The sequence below is a fragment of the Anser brachyrhynchus genome (genome assembly GCF_964034855.1).
Source record: "Anser brachyrhynchus genome assembly, chromosome: 13".
Taxonomy (NCBI): domain Eukaryota; kingdom Metazoa; phylum Chordata; class Aves; order Anseriformes; family Anatidae; genus Anser; species Anser brachyrhynchus.
The window spans coordinates 17,077,712-17,096,149 of record NC_137708.1 but is presented as its reverse complement, the minus strand read 5'-3'; the positions used below and the strand labels follow the sequence as shown (position 1 = coordinate 17,096,149).

At 45.2% G+C, this 18,438-nt stretch overlaps 1 protein-coding gene and 1 long non-coding RNA gene across 5 annotated transcripts in view; one reads left to right on the top strand and one right to left on the bottom strand.

Annotated features, from left to right (window-relative positions):
- Positions 1–367: 367 nt before the first annotated feature.
- On the bottom strand, positions 368–4,155 carry LOC308177023. The gene is made up of 2 exons (XR_013938798.1): positions 2,575–4,155; positions 368–696 (listed from the first exon to the last, which is right to left on the bottom strand). It is a non-coding gene; the product is annotated as an uncharacterized lncRNA (long non-coding RNA).
- Positions 4,156–4,615: 460 nt separating this feature from the next.
- Positions 4,616–18,438, top strand: part of LOC308177118 (ligand of Numb protein X 2-like) — a 31,986-nt gene continuing 18,163 nt past the window's right edge. Inside the window, exons 1-2 of one of the 4 annotated variants that reach the window (XM_080553862.1) lie at positions 4,616–4,763; positions 17,157–17,619. In XM_080553862.1, coding sequence (XP_080409988.1) covers positions 17,231–17,619 — 389 coding nt within the window. In that variant the 5' untranslated portion in view covers positions 4,616–4,763; positions 17,157–17,230. Of the gene's footprint in view, positions 4,928–5,018; positions 5,379–17,005; positions 17,065–17,156; positions 17,620–18,438 lie in introns of those variants that run through there. The other 3 variants (XM_080553861.1, XM_080553863.1, XM_080553864.1) reach the window with 3 other exon arrangements.

Below are 18,438 nucleotides of genomic sequence, written 5' to 3'. Positions count from 1 at the left end.
AAAGACGATAATATAAAATAGCCCTACTTTAGTGATAACAAATGCAAGATATTTATGCTACATTTCTTAGTACTCTACTTGTTCCCACTTGCAGAGTTCAAATAATGGGACACTAACTACTACCTGGGCATGTACAATGCATATGTAAGGATAGTTTGCAGAAAACAAATAAAGCAGAGCAAAAGGAACTAAGGTACTATAGAATCTGGGGGATGAATGCAAGCAATATGTTCAGCACCTTGGATTTTCCAGAATCCACCATGCCTTCTTGCATGCATACCTCTCTTGGTCTGCTTTCCACAAAAGGGAGATTCCATGCCTTTTAATCATAAATTCCTGGGATGATTCTCTCTCCTTGTTTGTGGGATGTGTTTTTTTTTTTTTTTTTTTTTTAAATTGTGTTTACATTCTTGTGTGTGGGTTGGGAATTTAGGTTTGCTTGTGATGAAACATCAAAGTTGGGTCTCAAATTAATCCTGTGCAGTCATTTATTCTTTGTACCTTCCCACAAGAGGACAATAGAAACACACAAGATACCAAGCTTTATGCAACAGTAATGGGATTAAACTAACCTTTAAACCTCTGCATGATAGGATTTTGCTTCTCCATTCAATTTTCCTACTGCTACTTTTCCTGTTATTTGCATATGGATTTTCTGTCTTCATTTTCAGCCTTGACAAGAAATGCTTTCTAGATCTTGACATGAAATAAAAAAAATAATACTAACTAAATATACTTGCATGTTTACAGAGTATATGTAGTTCTGTTCATCAGAAGGTATCATTTCAACCCTGATGTATGCATTGCACAGGTACATCACCTTCCTGAACATGGACAGCATCACAGTGGTTACTGTACCAATTATGCCATCACAGGCAGGGAATTATCAGCAGTCAGAGCAGATGAAAGCTGGAACTGAGACTGCTGTATTTTTTCACAGGGAATCTTCTCAGTTATCAAAAAATTCACAAGTAAATTAACTGAACTGCTAATAAAAAAAAGCCCTCAAGTTCCCCAGAATGACTTTGGTATTTTAAAACCAACAGCACTAGAGAGTAGAGATGAACCGTGGGGTTTGCAAGAGATGCCAGGAAAGAGACAGCACATCGACCTTCTCTTCAATGTAAGGGTAACCTAAGTTATAATTTGAGTGTTCCCAGAGAAACTATTTCTCTCCCAATCATTGAGATGTTTTTAATGCAAACTGTTTACATCTGAAACAGTATGAGCTGCTATTCAAAGTCACACAACACATTAACTGCTAGCACAACAATCCAGTAAAGCAATCAATTTATGCTTTGCAGTCTGAATATTCAGCTGTGGTTTGAGGTACAAATCCTTCTTCACTACGATCAGTTTCATATTTAGCCACTTTGCTCCACTATTGCTTGCCTCTGTACCAGTAGAGAAGAATAAAATTCATCCATAACCTCGAAGTTATAAATTAGATGACTGGAGAACTGATCTATCTGGCTTAAAAAACCAAACATGAATATATTTTAAATATGTTTATATAACTTAAAATATATTTAAATATTTTCACCTGGATTATTGTTCAGATGGATGAGTGTTTTGATCTGGTTCATGGTTCAGCCACACAAAAAGCTGCAGACGCAACTAAGGGATGGTATGCTGCATTGCAAGGGTAGGAACAAGGAGCTGCTAGGAACCAGTAATACTGCAAAGACTTCATGTCATCAAGCCACAGCATTATTTACAGCGTGGCTGCTTTTGCCTGGACTAGGGAAGAAATTAATTTCAGTTCCTTACATTTGTGTTAGCTCTGCAGCAGAGACCTGTATCCTCCATGAGTCTATTTAGTAACCATGACTCAGTGATTCCTTTATTGCAAAGCCAAACCAAAATTCCAGCACACTTATACAATAAACTTTCACCATATCTTAATTATATGTGGGCACATTGTCCACTCAGAAAAACAGGTCATCAGACGTGATAAAAATCTCCAGCGAGTGCTAACTAGACAGAGCTCCTAATTTTAAAGGCTTGCACCCATTTGAAATTTCCCTGGGGTTTGCCTTCCCAATACCCCAAGCTCACCCACACATTTCCTGTCCTCACCAACCGAGCTGTAGGCTGCATGAAGGAGAGACTGGTTCTGCACTAAGGCTTAAATCTCTGCCCCACAGAGCACAGCTTAAGCATTTGCCTGTTTGCATGCGAGCCAGCATTCAATACAGATGAGTCCTGGCTTAATGAATACAGGCTCTGAGAGGCTGGCAGACATGCAGGCACAGTCCTATGCCCCTACACCAGGCTCTGGTGCTCCAGAGTGAGCTGGCAATGCACCCCCAGCAGTTACACAGCTCCAGCCTGCCGCTGGCTGCTGTTCCCTCCCTAACCAGGAGCTTAATTGCACAGTCTCAGTGCAGTCAGACACTACACTGCCAGAATATTTTTTATTCAGAATGGTCTGAGGATATAACACCTCCCATCCTTCCTAGCCATGTCTGGCTCAGTGCTTCAGAGAAAATCCTAACAAACAATTAATGTAGCTGAACCAGAGTCTTTGCTAATTTAGATCACAATTCTCAGTCAAACCCCTACAAAAAATACCTTTCAGTCTGCATCCCATGGTAAGATGGGTCTCATGGAAAGAGGACACCTTGCTGGGGTACCTTGGCTCCACTGGATTCCCAACCTAAATAATAAAATAAATAAATAAATAAAGGGCCTTGTTACATTTTTAGTAAATATGGTGCATCTACTATGGGCTCACCTTTGCAAAACAAGTATCCTCTCATAAGCTAACATGGCTCACAGCTCCTCCATTGATGACTTGGATATACAAAAACAGGAAACAGATTTTCTATGCTGTAAAGAATCTCACAGAATGCTTGAGGTTGGAAGGGACCTCCAGAGTCCATCTAGTCCAAGCCTCTGCTCAAGCACGGTCACCGAGAGCATGTTCGACAGGATCACATCCAGGTAGGTTTTGAACATCTCCCAAGAAGGAGACCCCACAACCTCTCTGGGCAGCCTGTGCCTGTGCTCTGCCACCCAGATTGTAAAGTTCTTCCTCATATGGCGATTAAACCTCCTGTGGTTCAACTTATACCCATGACCCCTGGTCCTGTCACTGGCCACCACTGAGAAAGTTTGGCCCCATACACATAACATGGTCCTCTCAGGTATTTATAGAGGTTGATAAGATCCCCTCTCAATCTCCTCTTCTCTAGGCTAAACGGGCCCCAAAAAATAATACAGAAAATTTAATGCAGGATTAAGAAATTGAGCCAGATTGGTCCATGCCTAAGATTAAAAGCTAACTCTCCTCTCTGGACGAACATCATTCCAATAGTCTTACCTGAACAACAAACTGCTAGTGCCTGCTGAAACAGAGGAGGTGTTTTCAAGGCCTCAAAAGCACTCACTCCTCTTTTTATTCAGGTCTACTTCAGCAACTATGGGACAGGCCTAATGACAACATGGAGACAGGTGTGTGCTAGTTCTACCTGCACTGCACATTACATACATTAATATGCAAAGACTGCATTGCTAATAAATCCTCTAAAACTATGGTTTGATGTTCTGTTTTTATTATTATTATTCACTGAACTGCTTGTTTAAGCAGTCTTCTTTGTTATGTCACTGCACTGCCCTCTCATATGCAATATGAGTATTTCCAAGGCTGAAAGAAATGATAACCCATAAGATATTACAGTTATTATTATTATTACTTGCCTGAAAGGATTCTAGTTCTCTATGGGGACCTGAATATGTTCTGGCACAGGGAAAGGCACAGGACATGGCCAGCAACTTCTCTCCCTTTTGGAGGAGTTACTAGCTCGGACATGGTGCTGGGCCAATGTAATCTGACACCTTTTGGATCCCTCCTGGTTCAGTGTTTTGCTAGTTCGAAGCACGTAAATTACAGTGAAATGCCCACATCTGAACACGGGAAGGTGGCGATATTTACAGTTTATAGAAACAGCACAGCAATTAGCACTCTGTCATCTGCTATCACTGCACAGCAGCAGCAGGTACCCCATGGCCCCACAGCCGGCGGTGGGCACTTGGCTCACTGGGGCTGACAGGGGCTCTCACAATTTGCCTTCCTAACAGATGAAGAACAAGCCAAATACTTTCAGATGGATAGTATTTTTGCCAGAAGGCAAAATGTAAATTTCAGGAACAGTCCCCCCCTCCCCCCCGTTCTGTTTTTTTTTTTTTCCTGCCAGCCGTGTCACTGGCTGAACTGTAATTTATTCCCTGCTCTCCCAACAGCCTCAGACCCACCAGGTTATCCCATCTTCCATTTTACAGGGGTTTGGGGTAAGGCAGAGGCCGGAGGGAGAACCGACACCCCCGTAGCGGGAGCAGCACCAGAGCAGAATCACCTCAGGGAGCCCCCGGGGATACCCCCAAACACACCCCTCTGCCCAGGGAGCGGGACCGCTCCCCACAGGGTGTCCTGCTGAGGAAAACTTCGTATTTTTTTCGCAGGTGAGCCCCCAGCACCCGTCCCCCACGAAGGGGACTGGGGCGGCTGAGGAGAGGATGTGAGATCGGCGAAGCCCTGAGGGGGCGGCACACAAAATGGTGCCCACGACGCCACGGCGCCCTCCACGGGGCGGGAGCGGCAGGGGCAGGGGCAGGGCTGCCGGCGGGGTGGGCGGCCCGGCTCGGCTCTACCCGGCCCGGCAGGAGGAGGGGAGCACGGCGGCGGCCAAGGGCGGGCCGTGCCGGGCTGAACCGTGCCGGGCGGGAGACACCTGGGCGGCTGCGTTGCCTCCTCCTCTCACGTAGGTTTCGACTTTCATCCCCGCCCGGAAACTTGGTGGAGGAGCCGCGTTCGCCCCGCCGTCTGCAGGGCCGAGTTGGCGCCGGGCTTCCCTCTCCTCCTCCCTCCCCGGCCCTTTCCCTTCCCGGGGGGCGCGCGAGCCGCGCTCCCGTCCTCTTCCTCCAGGTGAGCGGCTGGGGGTGAGGGGGGGACCTCGCTCCTCCAGGGGCTGCGGCCGCCCTAAGGTGCGAGGAGCGGGGCGAGGGCCGTGCTCCAGCCTCCCCTCAGCTCCCTGCGGGGCCGGGCGGGGCTGGGGGCTGCGGAACGAGCGGCTTTTGTCGCCGTCCGGGGCTTGGCGACACAGGGCGGGGGGTCGCCCGACCGCCCCCGGGGCTCGGCTCTGTGAGGGGACCCCGGTCCCGGCGGGACCCCCGAGCTCGGTGCCCGGGCCGTCGCAGGAACCTCGAAGGGAGGTGGTGAGGCAAAATTTGTCGGGTCGGAAGGTGCACCGGGGTTAAGTCGGCGAATTTGGGATGCCGCGCTGATAATTGATGCGGAGAAGCCTATAAATAGAAATCGAGGTAAGAGGCAAAGGAGAGGAGCGTGATGGTGTGGACGTTTTGGAAGTGCCTTAAAGGTAAGAAATACATGTGATTTCGTAGGTGAGGTAATGTTCTGGAAGAGTTTGTAAGAGGCTTGGAAGGAGATGTGTGAGGGATACCATAGGACTGGAACACTTCTGTTTTATTTTAGCTAACAATACGGAGTTAATGAGAGGCTTAAGGCTGTGCAATACCAAAAGGGACAGGCACCTTGTGCTTCGTGTCCCGGTTGTGCATGCTTGACATCTCTCTAGGTCTGCCATTAGCCTCGTTATCCGATCGGAAATTAAGAGCCTGGGCAGCAAGGGGCTGGTGCCAGCCCCGGAGGTGGCCAGGAGAGCAGGGCTGTCCCTTTCGGTGGCACTGCAGGCTCAGTTTGCTGCCAGCTCTTCCCAAAACGACACTCCCAGTCCCTTGAGCAGTTTTTTTGGTCCCATTTTATCTTTGTACAGTAAGGGATGCAAAAGGAGGACCTCCCTGATGCTTGCCAAACCAAAAAAACAAGTAGAAAGTGAAAATACGACCCTGCTCTGGTTTTACCGCCAAGGAGCAGAACAGTGTAAAGGCTCTCTGTGGAAAACACTATTCCAGCCCAAATGCAGATAGTAAGTGCTGTGAGAGGCCTCTTCTGTGTCAAGGGTAAGCTGGGGCAGGGTGACAGCACACAAGTCAGCCCAGGGAAATTTCTGTCGCTGTCATACAGCCCCAGAAGTGTCCAGTCTAATATTGTGTAGCCTCTGGAGGCTCCGGAGTAACCCAGGGTTTAGGTGGCACGATGTAGTTTAAGGAACTGTAGTTATCCTCCTGCAGCAATGTCAGTTGTGTGCTGCGCCTCTGAGGGACGGCACTGACGTTTGTCCTTGATGCTTGAAGGCCAGAGCTCTTTGGCAGTTCTCCAGTAAAGGGAAAGCAGATCGTGCACATGGCTCCTTCAAAACAAAACTTCTTTCTCTTAAACTGCAAGCTCAAACTGTTACACTCAAACTGTTCTTTTACAATATAGCTGAGCAGATGTAGCATGTCTGCTGCTGAAAGGGGTAACTCAGTGGTCATATTTATTCCCTCCCCCAAAGGGATTTGCTGCCTGAGGCAGCTCATGAAGTCAGAAGGGCACCAGTGCTTGTGCGGGGAAAAACAAAGGGGTCCTGTGGCTGGGGATAGAGCAGAGAAATGATAAACAGGAGGTCGACCTTTCGTGAGGTTAGCTAGCTCTTAGAAAACTGAGCTGTGTTGGAAACTCCCGCCTTCATTCACCTCCCTTACTGTGCCTGTAATTGTACAAAATCTTGGTGCGTATGTAACTCAAATAATGGAAATGCACCGGCATAAAATCCAAAGAGGGGAGAGGAACCTGCAGCGTGCAGCAGAAGGGAAGCTTGTCTTGTTGAAAACCAAGTTTCTTTTAAAGTTTCTTACCAAATGAATAGCGAGGGAAGTGAGCTAGAGTTAATATACAAACCCAACCACTTGGTCTGGGGAACAAGCTGTAAGAAATGGAAGAAACAGCTCCAGAAGGGACCTGGTGGCTACATGACCTTCCTCTGCTCCAGAACACCATGATGTTCAAAGATGCCTGATGGAACAGGTTGAGGGTTATTTTGGATAGCATTAGTGCTAGATGAATGGCGATTCCAATAACTTCAATTAGCACTTGTAATTAATGGTTTCTTAAACAATGATAACTCTGTGCTTCCCTAAACATAGTTACTGGATGAATTTACCTGTGCATGAAATTGTAGAATCCTAGAAATAGTAGGTGAGCAGAGTAAGGTATCTGTAGTTCACACAGCACTCCCTGCTGTACTTTCAACTCTTCATTGTGCATTGCCATGCACTTTTTTTTCATAAAAAAAAAAAAATTCCTGCTGAAACTGCTGTATCAATTTCACTCTGAAAATTTAGCTGCGTCGTTTCATTCTGATTGTGTACATCTTGCTAGAGTGGTTGCAGCTGTTGTCTTACAGGCTTGTATGTTTTGCTGATATATTACAAAACCCTCTTGTTTGGCTTTCCCTTCTCAGCTTACTTTAGTGGTGCTGTTCGTACAGTTGTTAGGAATTGTATTTGACAGTCTCTCCTCAGTTTATATTTCCTGATATATAACACACACAATGTTGCTCTAGGCTGAAACTTGCTGTAGAAATTTCTTGAAATGAATTGAGCTTAAAAATATGCAAATACCTGGTAAACCTTTTGATAATTTGGATAAGAAATTGTTCACGAGCCAGCTATGTCATCTAACATCTAAAGTGTTAGAGGGGATTTAGATGAACACAAACAGTAGGAATTGCTACGCTGGTCCAGGCCTCAAAACTCTTGAGGCTGAAAGGAGGGAAATGGAATAAATCTGGAGGAGTTTGGAGAGACAATCAGCAGCTTGCAGATGAAGGCTGGTTTTACGTATATACAATGTTCCCCTGAGCCTAGAGGGTCTCTGTGCAAATTTTTTGAAGACTATATTGCTCCTTATTTGGAATCATCTGTGGAAGGGAAGTACTGCAAGGGATTTTGTATTTATTTTTTTTTAAAGTGTCAGTCATTGTCTACTCTTTGCCTGGGCCTTAACTCATGTGAGCTTTGTAAACAGCTGGGGCAGACCTTCTCATTAAAAGCTGATTGTACAGCAGTTAAAAAAAGGGTTGAGATAAAACTTAACCTGCTCTTTTCAGAGTTTATGGGGCTCATCTGTGCCATTAGTTATTTTGCAGTTGTTGAAAGTCCAGTAAATCACAATCAGCCCTATTTGTAAAGTTCTCAGACTTATTAACCTCCCACCTCTAGACTAATAAATAAAGATAATTTCTTCTCATCTAGTAAAGCATTACTGCAGGTCTCTAAATAGAAGGGGAAAAAAAAGAAGAAAAAAATCAGTCCCTGCCTTGTGAGCCTTAGAACTGAGGATATCCTCTATTAAATGGTCTCAATTGGTAGTGAACAAAAATTGCCCTATGACTATTTCAAGTAGGATCCCTAAAAATAAACATAATGGGTCTTTTGGGCCTTTTTGTGTTTATGACTGGAAAAAAAGAGCTCCCGTGTGAGGTTAACACCTGGCTACTTGGCTGCTCTGCTAGCAATCTCAACAGGCTGAGAACTGAGCAGGGCGAGGAGGTTGCCTCCCTGCTCCTACATATACCCCAACTCAAGGTCGTCCTGCGACGTGTTCGCTGGTGAGTAAGGAGGAATGGCGCCGCTGCCTTGCTCGGTGCGGAATGGGAGGACTTCGGTCAGCAGGGCTCTTGTTCCAGTTCTTCTAACTGGTGAGAAGGCCACGCCAGGTTTTTTTTTTAAATTACTTTTAGAACAAGGGAAAATACAACATAGATAACAATTTACTCATACTGTAAATATATGTGTAATAAGGTAAGATAACAGTGGTTCTGAAAGACCTGCCTCTGATACCAGCTTGGACACAGCTTTAAATCAGGTTAAGATTTGGGGGGGGGGGGGGGGGGAATCTCTTCCCCCCACCCCCCCAAGCTGTGAGAGTTAAGTCTAAAGTCAACCAGATACACCAGGAGAAATGGTACGATGAAAAGGCATCATAAATTACATGTGCAGCCATACTTCAGCTCACGCACCCATAATACAGATGTCCTAAGCAGTAGACTGTCTGTTTAAAATGAGCTGTAATTCCACTCTGTGAGTCTTTAGAGGGGTGTAATCCTTAACAGAGAGGCTTCAGTTTGTTTCCCACTTGTGCTGCCTTGTGCTGCTGACTTAGAGCTGCCAGCTGTGGGGCAGGCCACTTCAGCTCCTGACTGCGTTCTGCCTGCCCACGGGCGCTGGCGGGAGTTGGAGCCGACTTCAAACCTCGCTGCACACCCCGAGGAGCTGCAGTTTGAGAACACGTGGGCTAGGGAATTAGTGCGGATTTTTTTTTTTAAAGAAGATAACTTGTTTTCTTTCCCTTTTACCATGATCTGAAGAGATACAAAGGGAGTTCCAGATTTAATTATCTTTTAATTCAGCTTTTTTAGTTAGGTGGAACAAGCTTGGGCTAGAAAGTACTTTGCACTGCTTTTGATAAAATGCCCTCGTACGCTGTGAAAGGAAGTCTGGGGTGTTGTGTACTGAGCAGGGCGAAACACCCTGCTGCTGCTGGTGGTGCTGCTGGCATTGAGCGTGGGCTGGGAGGTCTGGAGCCACCAGGAGAAGAGCCTGGGCCATGGGAAGTTTGATCTCCCTTCCAGCATAACCACCTCATCTGTGCTGCCTGTTTGTCACTGATAACCTGCGTCATTTGGCGGAGTTAGACTCCAAATGCCTGTTGATATAAAGAGATTCTTTCATAGACTGCTCCAAGCTCTTAACTCAAGAGTATTGTAAAAAAAAAAATAATAAAATCAGTGCTTGGTAACTGAGCCCAAGATTTGACTTGTGAGCGACTGAAAGTTCTGATACTTTATCCTGCAATAAAGCCTCAGTGTTTCTGATGGTAACAACTGCAAGTGTGATAGAGATTAGTGCTGTGCAGGACTTTCTCACGAGACAGGCAAGGCCTAGGACTGTAGAAATGCCAAATGCCATACGTCTACCCAGAGCAACAGTCACTCTCTCCCTGCCCCCTTGCATTACTGTTAATTACATATGATAGTGATTGCCCTGGTAAGGATATTTAAACACGAATTTTTAAAAACTTGCAGTTGTATAATGCACAGTCTGCTTCGTCTCTTACGGGCCTTGGAAATTGTGATAGCAGATGTCCACTGTTTTCTGACCTGTATTTTAAATATGACGCCCAGATCACAAGTGGCTAACAACGTATGGGGTTTTATCAGGCTACTGCAAGAATAACAGCCACCAGAGACAAGCTCCTGCACATTACATGCTTATTTCATCTGCTGTAAACCATGGTGCTATTTTCTTTCCATAAATAAGGAATTTACAGGTAGACACAGACAATGATGTGGTGAGTGTGTCTGGTATTCAGATATTGCCAATAGACATGTGATCTTTACCTCCTGTCCTCAAAACCCAGTGTTGAGGAAAGCGTCTGTTCTACCAGCTATCTAGATGAACCTAAACATTAACATCAAGTCTCCTTATCCCTCTTTGGTTTGGTTTGGGACTTTTTGCTTCAATTGCAGGAGAAGTTTTTGGTTATTAATTACAGATTAGGTCCTTTATCCTTAAATTATAGTATTGGATTCCTCCTTTCTTTGCAGAAAACCTCATTCACAACTGTCAGACTGATTTTTAGGGGTGGAGTTGCAGGTGGTTGCCCAGTTCAAAGTGTTGGTGAGCTGGGGGTGGAGGTAGGGGTATTTAACTTCCGAGATAGATATCATTAGTTGCAATAGAAAAAGCTGAAGAACACACAAAGAAAATGCATACATACACATGCTGCTAGCGGTGATACTTCCATAGGAGACTGGGTCACATTCTGCAAAGAAGCAAATTGATTTAATTGGTAAAACAGAAGAATCTGCATAAGCTTTGTGTTTTTCTGACCATAAAACAGGCAACATGATGTACGTTTGTGGAGAAGAAAGGGTATAGAAAGGATGGTGAAATGCAGTGGAAACGTCTAGCAAAGGTGAGAAAGCACGAAGAAATAAATAAAACAGCTTCTCCTGCAGCACTTGTCTTCACTTTTATTTGCTGGTATTAAACTTATCAGTTTTTCAGAGCAGTGTATTTAAATAGTCACTGTCTAATCCCCTTGGAAGAAAAGTGGAGGTGGAAAACATTTTACACCCCAGTTTAATTCCTTAATAGAAAAGGGAGGAGACGGGAAACTTACTGGTGCTTGTTACCTAGATAATGTTAACTGAATGATAACAGCAGCCTCTCCTGCTCTGTGGGAAGAGTCTTTGAATTACATCTGTGCAGTCCTGCTGGTTCAGAGCCCGCGGGGTCCCTGGTGAGACCGCTGCAGTTGTGCAGTGGGGTGAGTGGGCTGAGAACCAAACGCACGGCACACGGGGTGGTGACAGGAGGGGACCAGGAGGACCAAGTTCTGAGGTTTTCCATGGAGCTTCTCTTTCTCATAAAATAAGGTGCAAGTTTGCAATTAGTACTGCTGATTTCTAGTAAGATTGAAAAAAATAAGTAATATAAAGCTAAGATTTTTTTGTTGTTGAATTTTCCAATACATTAAAAAAAAAAGGAAATGGAAATCCACGTACCAAGCTGAGAGCTGATACTGCAAAAGTTGCTCAGGAGAATATTCCTTGGGGTAGTCTCGCTCTACTCAACCAAGCCTTATAGCACATCCCTCAGAATAGGGTTTCCTGGGATAATACGTCTTTTCTAGTCTAAGATGAATATGATTCTGATTCAAATTCATGAAAATACAATTGGCTTTCTGTTTTTCTGGTTGAGAAAACAGATACTTGCCCAGAAGTTCAAGCCAATTAAATACAAAATTGTCCAATGAGCACAAAAATGCGAGGGCTTTAGAATAAAACTTGTTTTCAAGTTTATGGTTAAAGAATGGGCAAAAATGATGGGGGACAATGAGATCTCTAACTTAGCAGTCTCTGTTTAGACTGAGCACAGTAAAGCAGCTCGGATGTCGAGTTTCTCAATCGAAGCATTGCAATAGGTGCTGAGCGGTGACCCTCCGAGGTGGCTTGTTAGAAACTCTTTGGCTTGAAGGCAAAGTTAATCATTGAAAGGGCTACTTCTTATATCGCTGCACAAACAAATGTACCATGTACCGAAGCTTTGACTTCATACTTGTACATCCAGTGGCCTAATCTTTAGCAATATCAGAAAGGAACAAGAAAGGCAATAGGGCACTGGATTGTGTTGCCACTTGGAGGTATTGTGGAGCTCAGTGTTGTGGTTTTTGGAAAAACTGACCTGCTGTAAGCATTGCTTATAAAAATAGGATGTTTCGACACTATTTTCAGTGCCACTACTGTAAACTAAGGACAGTTCAGTCGTGGTTGTGAAAGACTGCAGCAGTGCACTGGAAGTATTCAGGCAGGACACTGGTGTGTTTCGTACAAAACCTGTCCCTTTTCACGTGTGTGAAATCCTCCTTCAATGTAGAGCTGAAATTCAGCAAAAAAACCTGTTACAGCACACTTTCGCAATCTTTCTCTCATTTAAAAAAAAAAAAATCCCATTCAGTGAAACAGAAGGCTTCTGAGCTAAGGGAAAACTATCTGAAGAAAGTTTTTTTTTTTTTTTTGTCAGTTTTTCTCATGGTTCATTGTTAGAGCACTGGGTTTGCTATGTTAGCATCCATCTTGAACTTGTTGCTTTGTTTTTATGTAAGCAGATTGTTTTGGGGTTAGTGCCCTCAGTCATCTTAATCCAGAATGTGCTGGCTTTGTTTTGTCCACCCCAAAAAAATTAATTGTGGAGCCTTTACTTGGAATGTTGCATTTCCAGTCTCCCAGGGAAATGTAGTCATAAATATAATAACTAGCATAATTATCACAGTAAACTATTACATAGCAGTATACGTGGGGCATGCGCCCTGTAGCCTCAACGCCAGCGTTTATATCTGGGATTTCAGTAATATCTCTCCATATCAGTGTGTAAGTGTTAACACAGAAAGCCCTTGTATTTCCAAGCTACTTTCCACAGCACAAATAATTTTTTAATATTGAGAATTAGCTACCTGACAGATGCCTTTTAAATGTCTATTTTTTTTTTAAACTCTGTCAGTACGAGGCGTTCCTGTAGTGATCCTGATCTGCTGGAAGAATCTTTACACTTCTGCTCCACGTCCTCACCTTGCAGCAGACTGGCTGCACGCTTCCTTATTTTGCAGCGTGGAATGTGCTCTGGGTCATTTGCCATACTTGTGGTTTTATAAATCAATTAGTTAACAGAAGCAGTCTTTTTGGGGGGAGGGATGGAATATCGTTTTGGACTTGCAGGCTCGGTGTGCTTTGCTTTCCTAGGAGCTCCCTACGTGAGGTGAGGTAAGTCACTTAGAATCAGACTGAGGATCACATAACAGTGTTCAATTCCCCCGTGTTGCGGCTCTGTGGGTCTTAGTTTAGCCTCTCGTGATGCAAGCTCAGTCTGTAAATTGGAATAGCAGCAAGATCATACCTCAGAAAGATGTCAGGAAGGTAAACATCTCCATGCCTGAAAGCAACTCGTGTCAGGCGCTGGAGCTGTATGAAGAGACAGGCCTGGGCTGAGCTATGCCTGTTTGTGCTCCCCACTAACCGGTGGCAGAGTGAAATGCCTTACAAACAAGGAGCGAGGGCTGCATTTGGAAATGCTGAGACCTTAAGTGACAAGGTTGGAAGCAGGGATGCTGCTCATGGGGCAGCCAGCTGCTACAGCCGCCCGCCCTTTTCAGCCATTCTAGTGCAGGCGGAGGCACAACATTGGAAAGATTTTTGTAGGGTAATTTGCTTTTTTTTAAAAAAGGCCTTTTTGAACATCTGCACAACTAATTCATCGGCTCTGTTGCCAGGCTCGGGTGTAGTGGAGGCCAGTTCCGGACAGGGTTTGTCCACCCAGCAGGAGCGGTGCCGAGTGGCTGGGTGCCGCGTGCTCCCCACCATGCAGATGTGCAGAGGGGGCTGTGCCCCGGCAGGGCTAAAACAAGAATAGGCAACGTGCTGCTATTGTCAGGAATAGTCTTGCTTGGCAGGGAAATAGATTCGACAACCTGATAAGTCGTCCTTTTAAAAAAAAAAAGAAAAAGCTATTCTTTGAGTCAGTGTTACAGTACGAGAAAGCCTCCTGTAAAAAACACTGCTTTTGTTCTTGTTGCGTGGTAAAAATGATCTCAAAGAAATCTTTTCCCTATCCACATGTGGTAAAAAGGGGGAAATGTAGAGAAATTTGTGTAGGCTTATTTTCCTCAGCTCTTCATCAGGTATAGGAGTGGGTTGCATTACTTTTTTGATAACTTTGTCTTGGGATGTATTTGTTGTGTTTTGCTTCTAAAACTGCAGAGCCCGCCAGAGCAGCAGCATAAACGTATGTCAGGCTTCACGTGGTCAGTAAGTAGCAACTTGGGACCAAGTTAGGTCCTTATTTTGTGACCTCCTCTTATTACGTACATTGTGTGTAAGCTCAAACACACCTCTCCTGGAATTAGTGTGCCTGGGGAGAGGCGCGAGTACTAGAGAAGGGGGGAGCGGTGTACCAGCAAGCTGCACCAGAACAAAGGGGATTGCTGGCCAAGGTCCAGCGTTCAGAGGCTGGAGTGAGTAGCTGAAACTTGACAGAAAGTGCCAAAGATCAGGTGGACTTCAGACTTCACCTCCAGAGCTAGAATCCTAGGGCCTGGCTGTGGCACAGCCTGAGACAGGCTTGTGGAGCTGGGTGTATCTGAGCAGACGGCAGCTGTGCCTGTTGTGCCCAAACAGCGCAGTTTCCAGACACTTCAAACCTGCCTTGTTGCACTGAAGTAGTCATCTTTGCTGAATAAGATGTTAGCAATTTTCCTCTTACAGAACATCTGCTTTCTGACTGAATCACTGAACAAGCGGCAGGCTTGTTTGAGCCTGCTGTCCTCCCCGTGCTGCTCACTGACTCCTGCCTTGCCGAAGGCTGTGGGATGGGTTTTGGGGCTGAGGTGTCAGGCTTTGGTTCCCTGGTGTCTGCAGGAGTGTCCTCCTCGCTGAAGGGACAGCAGTGTAAAAGAAGAAATTGCTCTGGCACTTTCGAGTGAAATCTTCGCGCCTTTTTTTCGAGGGTCTCGAACGGAGAGGACAGAACAGTTACGGGGAAGAAAAACGCTGCAAGGTTGTGGTGATGCTTTTATCTTGCCTGAGTTTTGAAGTGACTCATAAATGGGATTCATCACGTATAACCTATAACAAACACAGAAAGCAGAGAATGAATTTGGTAAATAATGTGGAACGCCCCCCCCCTCATTCAGAAGTAGTTTATCAGCAAAATTACCATGGAGTTTGTTTTCACCGAGAAAGCAGATTTGTTTAATCACCTGCCAAAATTTTATGCAAATGCTACAACCCGAAGCGCAGGTATTTCGTATTGGTAGGTGTTTGCCTTGGAAGCCTGGCGCTTAACTGCTGGTGCTGAGCTGATTGATTACAATTGGTAGGTGATGGGAAGGGATTGTCTGATGTCGGGAATGTTTCCTTTTCGCTTGTGAGATAATTTAGGATCAGATGGAGACTTCCTGTAAGGAAAACAGGAGAGGTATCTGACTGTTTCAGATGGAGGTGAGTACCCAAGAGCAGAGGTGTTTCTGAAGGGACAGGGCACGTCTGCTTTGATGTGCGTGCAAAGGTTAAGGAGTAACTGCAGAGAGAAGAGCTCGGACTGTGTAGTGTAAGTGCCTTCCTCGAGGGGAAGATGCTTCCTGGCCCTGCAGCCACAGGAGAAGCAAACAGCACATGCGCTGTGCCCACCTGGAGCCGTGACAGTAATGTCGTCATCTTCTGAACCGAACAGCTTTCTATAGCTAGGAAAATTTGCCCATAAAGTGGCTTGATTCTGCTGGTGATGTCTTATCCTTTTAATTAACTACCTGGTTTACGCTTGACAGTTAATTGAAGTGGAATGATGTATGGTTTTTATTAGAAACCCATGACTAATTTTTTCTTGCCGTTCTTGCTGTCTTATTGTTCTTGCCTACCCTCCTCCAAAGCGCCTGCTGCACGCCAGCCGTGTCCTCCAGGCACCGGTGCAGACCAGCACCCGCTGTTCGCTCTTGCTTCGGCTGTTACCTGTTCCAGAAAAAGCAACTCTTTTCAAATATTTTCCATGTCTTCTTTCATTTTTTTTTCCATTTCATCACAGTCCTACTTATTTATTTATTTATTTTTGGGTTTGGCTGTGGGATTTTTAATGAACTTAAATAAAATAATCGCCATCACGACCACAAAAAAACAACAACAGCGTAACAGTGAGTGTTAGCTTCATCCAGCAGCACACTGCCCTTTTCTTTAAAGTCACAGCTAGGTTAACAGGAATCCTTCCTGCGGTGTCTCTGCCTGTAGCTAATCTGCTAGCAAACTCAGGTGAATTTTGTATTTAAAAAAAATGTAATTACAATAGGCAAGATTGAAAATGAATGTGACTGGAGATACCATTCTTAAAATCAGGAAAGCAGCAGCTGCAAAGAACTCAGTTTGTCCCTGACTTCGTTCTTCCCACCTGTAGGAAGCTGAAACTCAAGCCTTTGGGTCACATCATGACGAACTATGACATGGACTATCTGTTGTGCTTTTTCCCCATAGAAAGCTTGCCTCTTTCCATAGGAAATACGTTTCAGTGCGCAGACAGGCACGGATGAGTAGGGAACAATGCAGTCTTTGTTAACACTAATATTTTTGGAGGGAGTGGGCTTAAGAGGAAGGAAATTGGTAGATTTTTTTTTCTTTTGAAATTTCTTCCTCTTCTTTTTCCTCATCCCCAATCCCCCAAAAAACCCAGACCATAAAACCAGACAACCAGAAGTGCCTGAAGTGATATTTTGCCATACATACCTTTTAAATTAATAATACTCAGTGTCATCTGGGAAGCTCTACAGAAAATTTGTCAGTTTAAACATCAGTCAGTTATTCTTTCCCTTTCCTCTCTCTCTGTGGTGGTCTCCCTCAAGAACAGGCAGCGTTTGTCTCAGCTTTTCCAGTTCCTAGCGTTAGCAAGGTTCTACCTACCCTGTGTCACTGTTGCATGCAAAGTAATTGAAGCTTAAACATTTTGCTGACTCAGGTCCCTGTATTCTCTGATCCCAGGGTTGATCATTCACAGGGTCACTCTGGAAGGAAGAACCCTAAGAGGGGTTGGTGGCTGTGAAGATACCAGGGGGAGTTTCAGGCAGGAGTGCTATTTAATTTTTAATTGGCTACGTGGAGAGCTGACAGTGGCTGGAAATCTCTCTTTCTTTTCTTCTCTTTTCTTTTCATCAGAGGAACTCTGTCAGACAGCTACTGCGTGACAAGTTTCCTTCCTGGTGGCCTGGGAGAGCGGCATCCTGGCTATCATGGCTGACCCCACAGCAGAGGAGCACGCGTACCAAGCTGGCGAACTCTGCTGTGAATGCGGCCAGTTCCACCTCTTGCCGGACAATCACCTCTATAACTTCCAGGACGAGGTGGACGACGAACTCATCTGCCACATCTGCCTTCAGCCCCTGCTCCAGCCCATGGACACCCCCTGCGGACACACGTACTGTTTCAAGTGCCTCGAAAACTTCATGCAGGAGTACAACTTTTGTCCTATGGATCGGAAAAAACTCTCTTTCCAGCAGTGCCACAAGTCCAGCCTCCTGGTACGAAACCTGCTGGATAAGCTGGTTGTCAGCTGTCCTTTCAAGGCGGAGTGTCAGCAGACGATGCAGCGCTGTGAACTGGAGGCTCACCTGCAGAACAGGTGCATACCCATTTGCAGTGTTGCCCCTTGTGTAATGCCATCTGTCTCTTGTGCTTCTGACCTGAGAGATCCGTGCTCAGAACAGTCCCTAAACTGGGACAAGGTGGGACAGCAGAGATGGCAGAGGGTGAGGCTGGAGAGGTGGGTGGGTGAAGACGGCGTAATTGTGGGGTAGGGAGGGCAGCTCCCGTGTGCTGTGGAGGCGAAGGCTGAGGTCCTTACCTTGCAGGCGAGCTGTCTGCAGACCCTTATCCTATTAAATGTGCATAAATTTCTGTGTCCTGAGCTGGGGCAGCTGACTCTGGAAATTAGAACAAATGTGGTTATTCCTTCTTTCACTGAGCAGAGAAGAAAAACAGGCACTAAGTCAACATTGTAGAGGCAAGGGATCGTGCAGTGTTGCCAGTTTAATTGGTCCAATTAAGATGCGCAATATGTCTTTGATCCAAATAATGTAAGTCCCTCCAAGCTGCACATTATGCAGTTGCTGAATCACCTACTTATAATTCCATTATCTTCTCTCTTCCTTTTACTGAGAAAGAGACGCAAATGAAAAATACATTTATTTTTTTCTCCTGTGCAGAGGAAGACTTTTTTTCCCTCTGCTTGTCAGCAGACGTGTTTCGGTGGTTCCACTGCTGGCTGAGCTGGTGGCAGGCAGAATTTTGTAGCTTTAAAAGAAGGGCTGGTGACAAAGAGCTCTTGCCACGGTGCTGGAAGAACATTTGTTCCTAGTTAATGATTGCAGGAAAGGGAGCTAAGTGCAAGCTGTACTGCAGGCGGAAGCAGACCTTCATTGGCAAGGTGTATTCTCTCAGT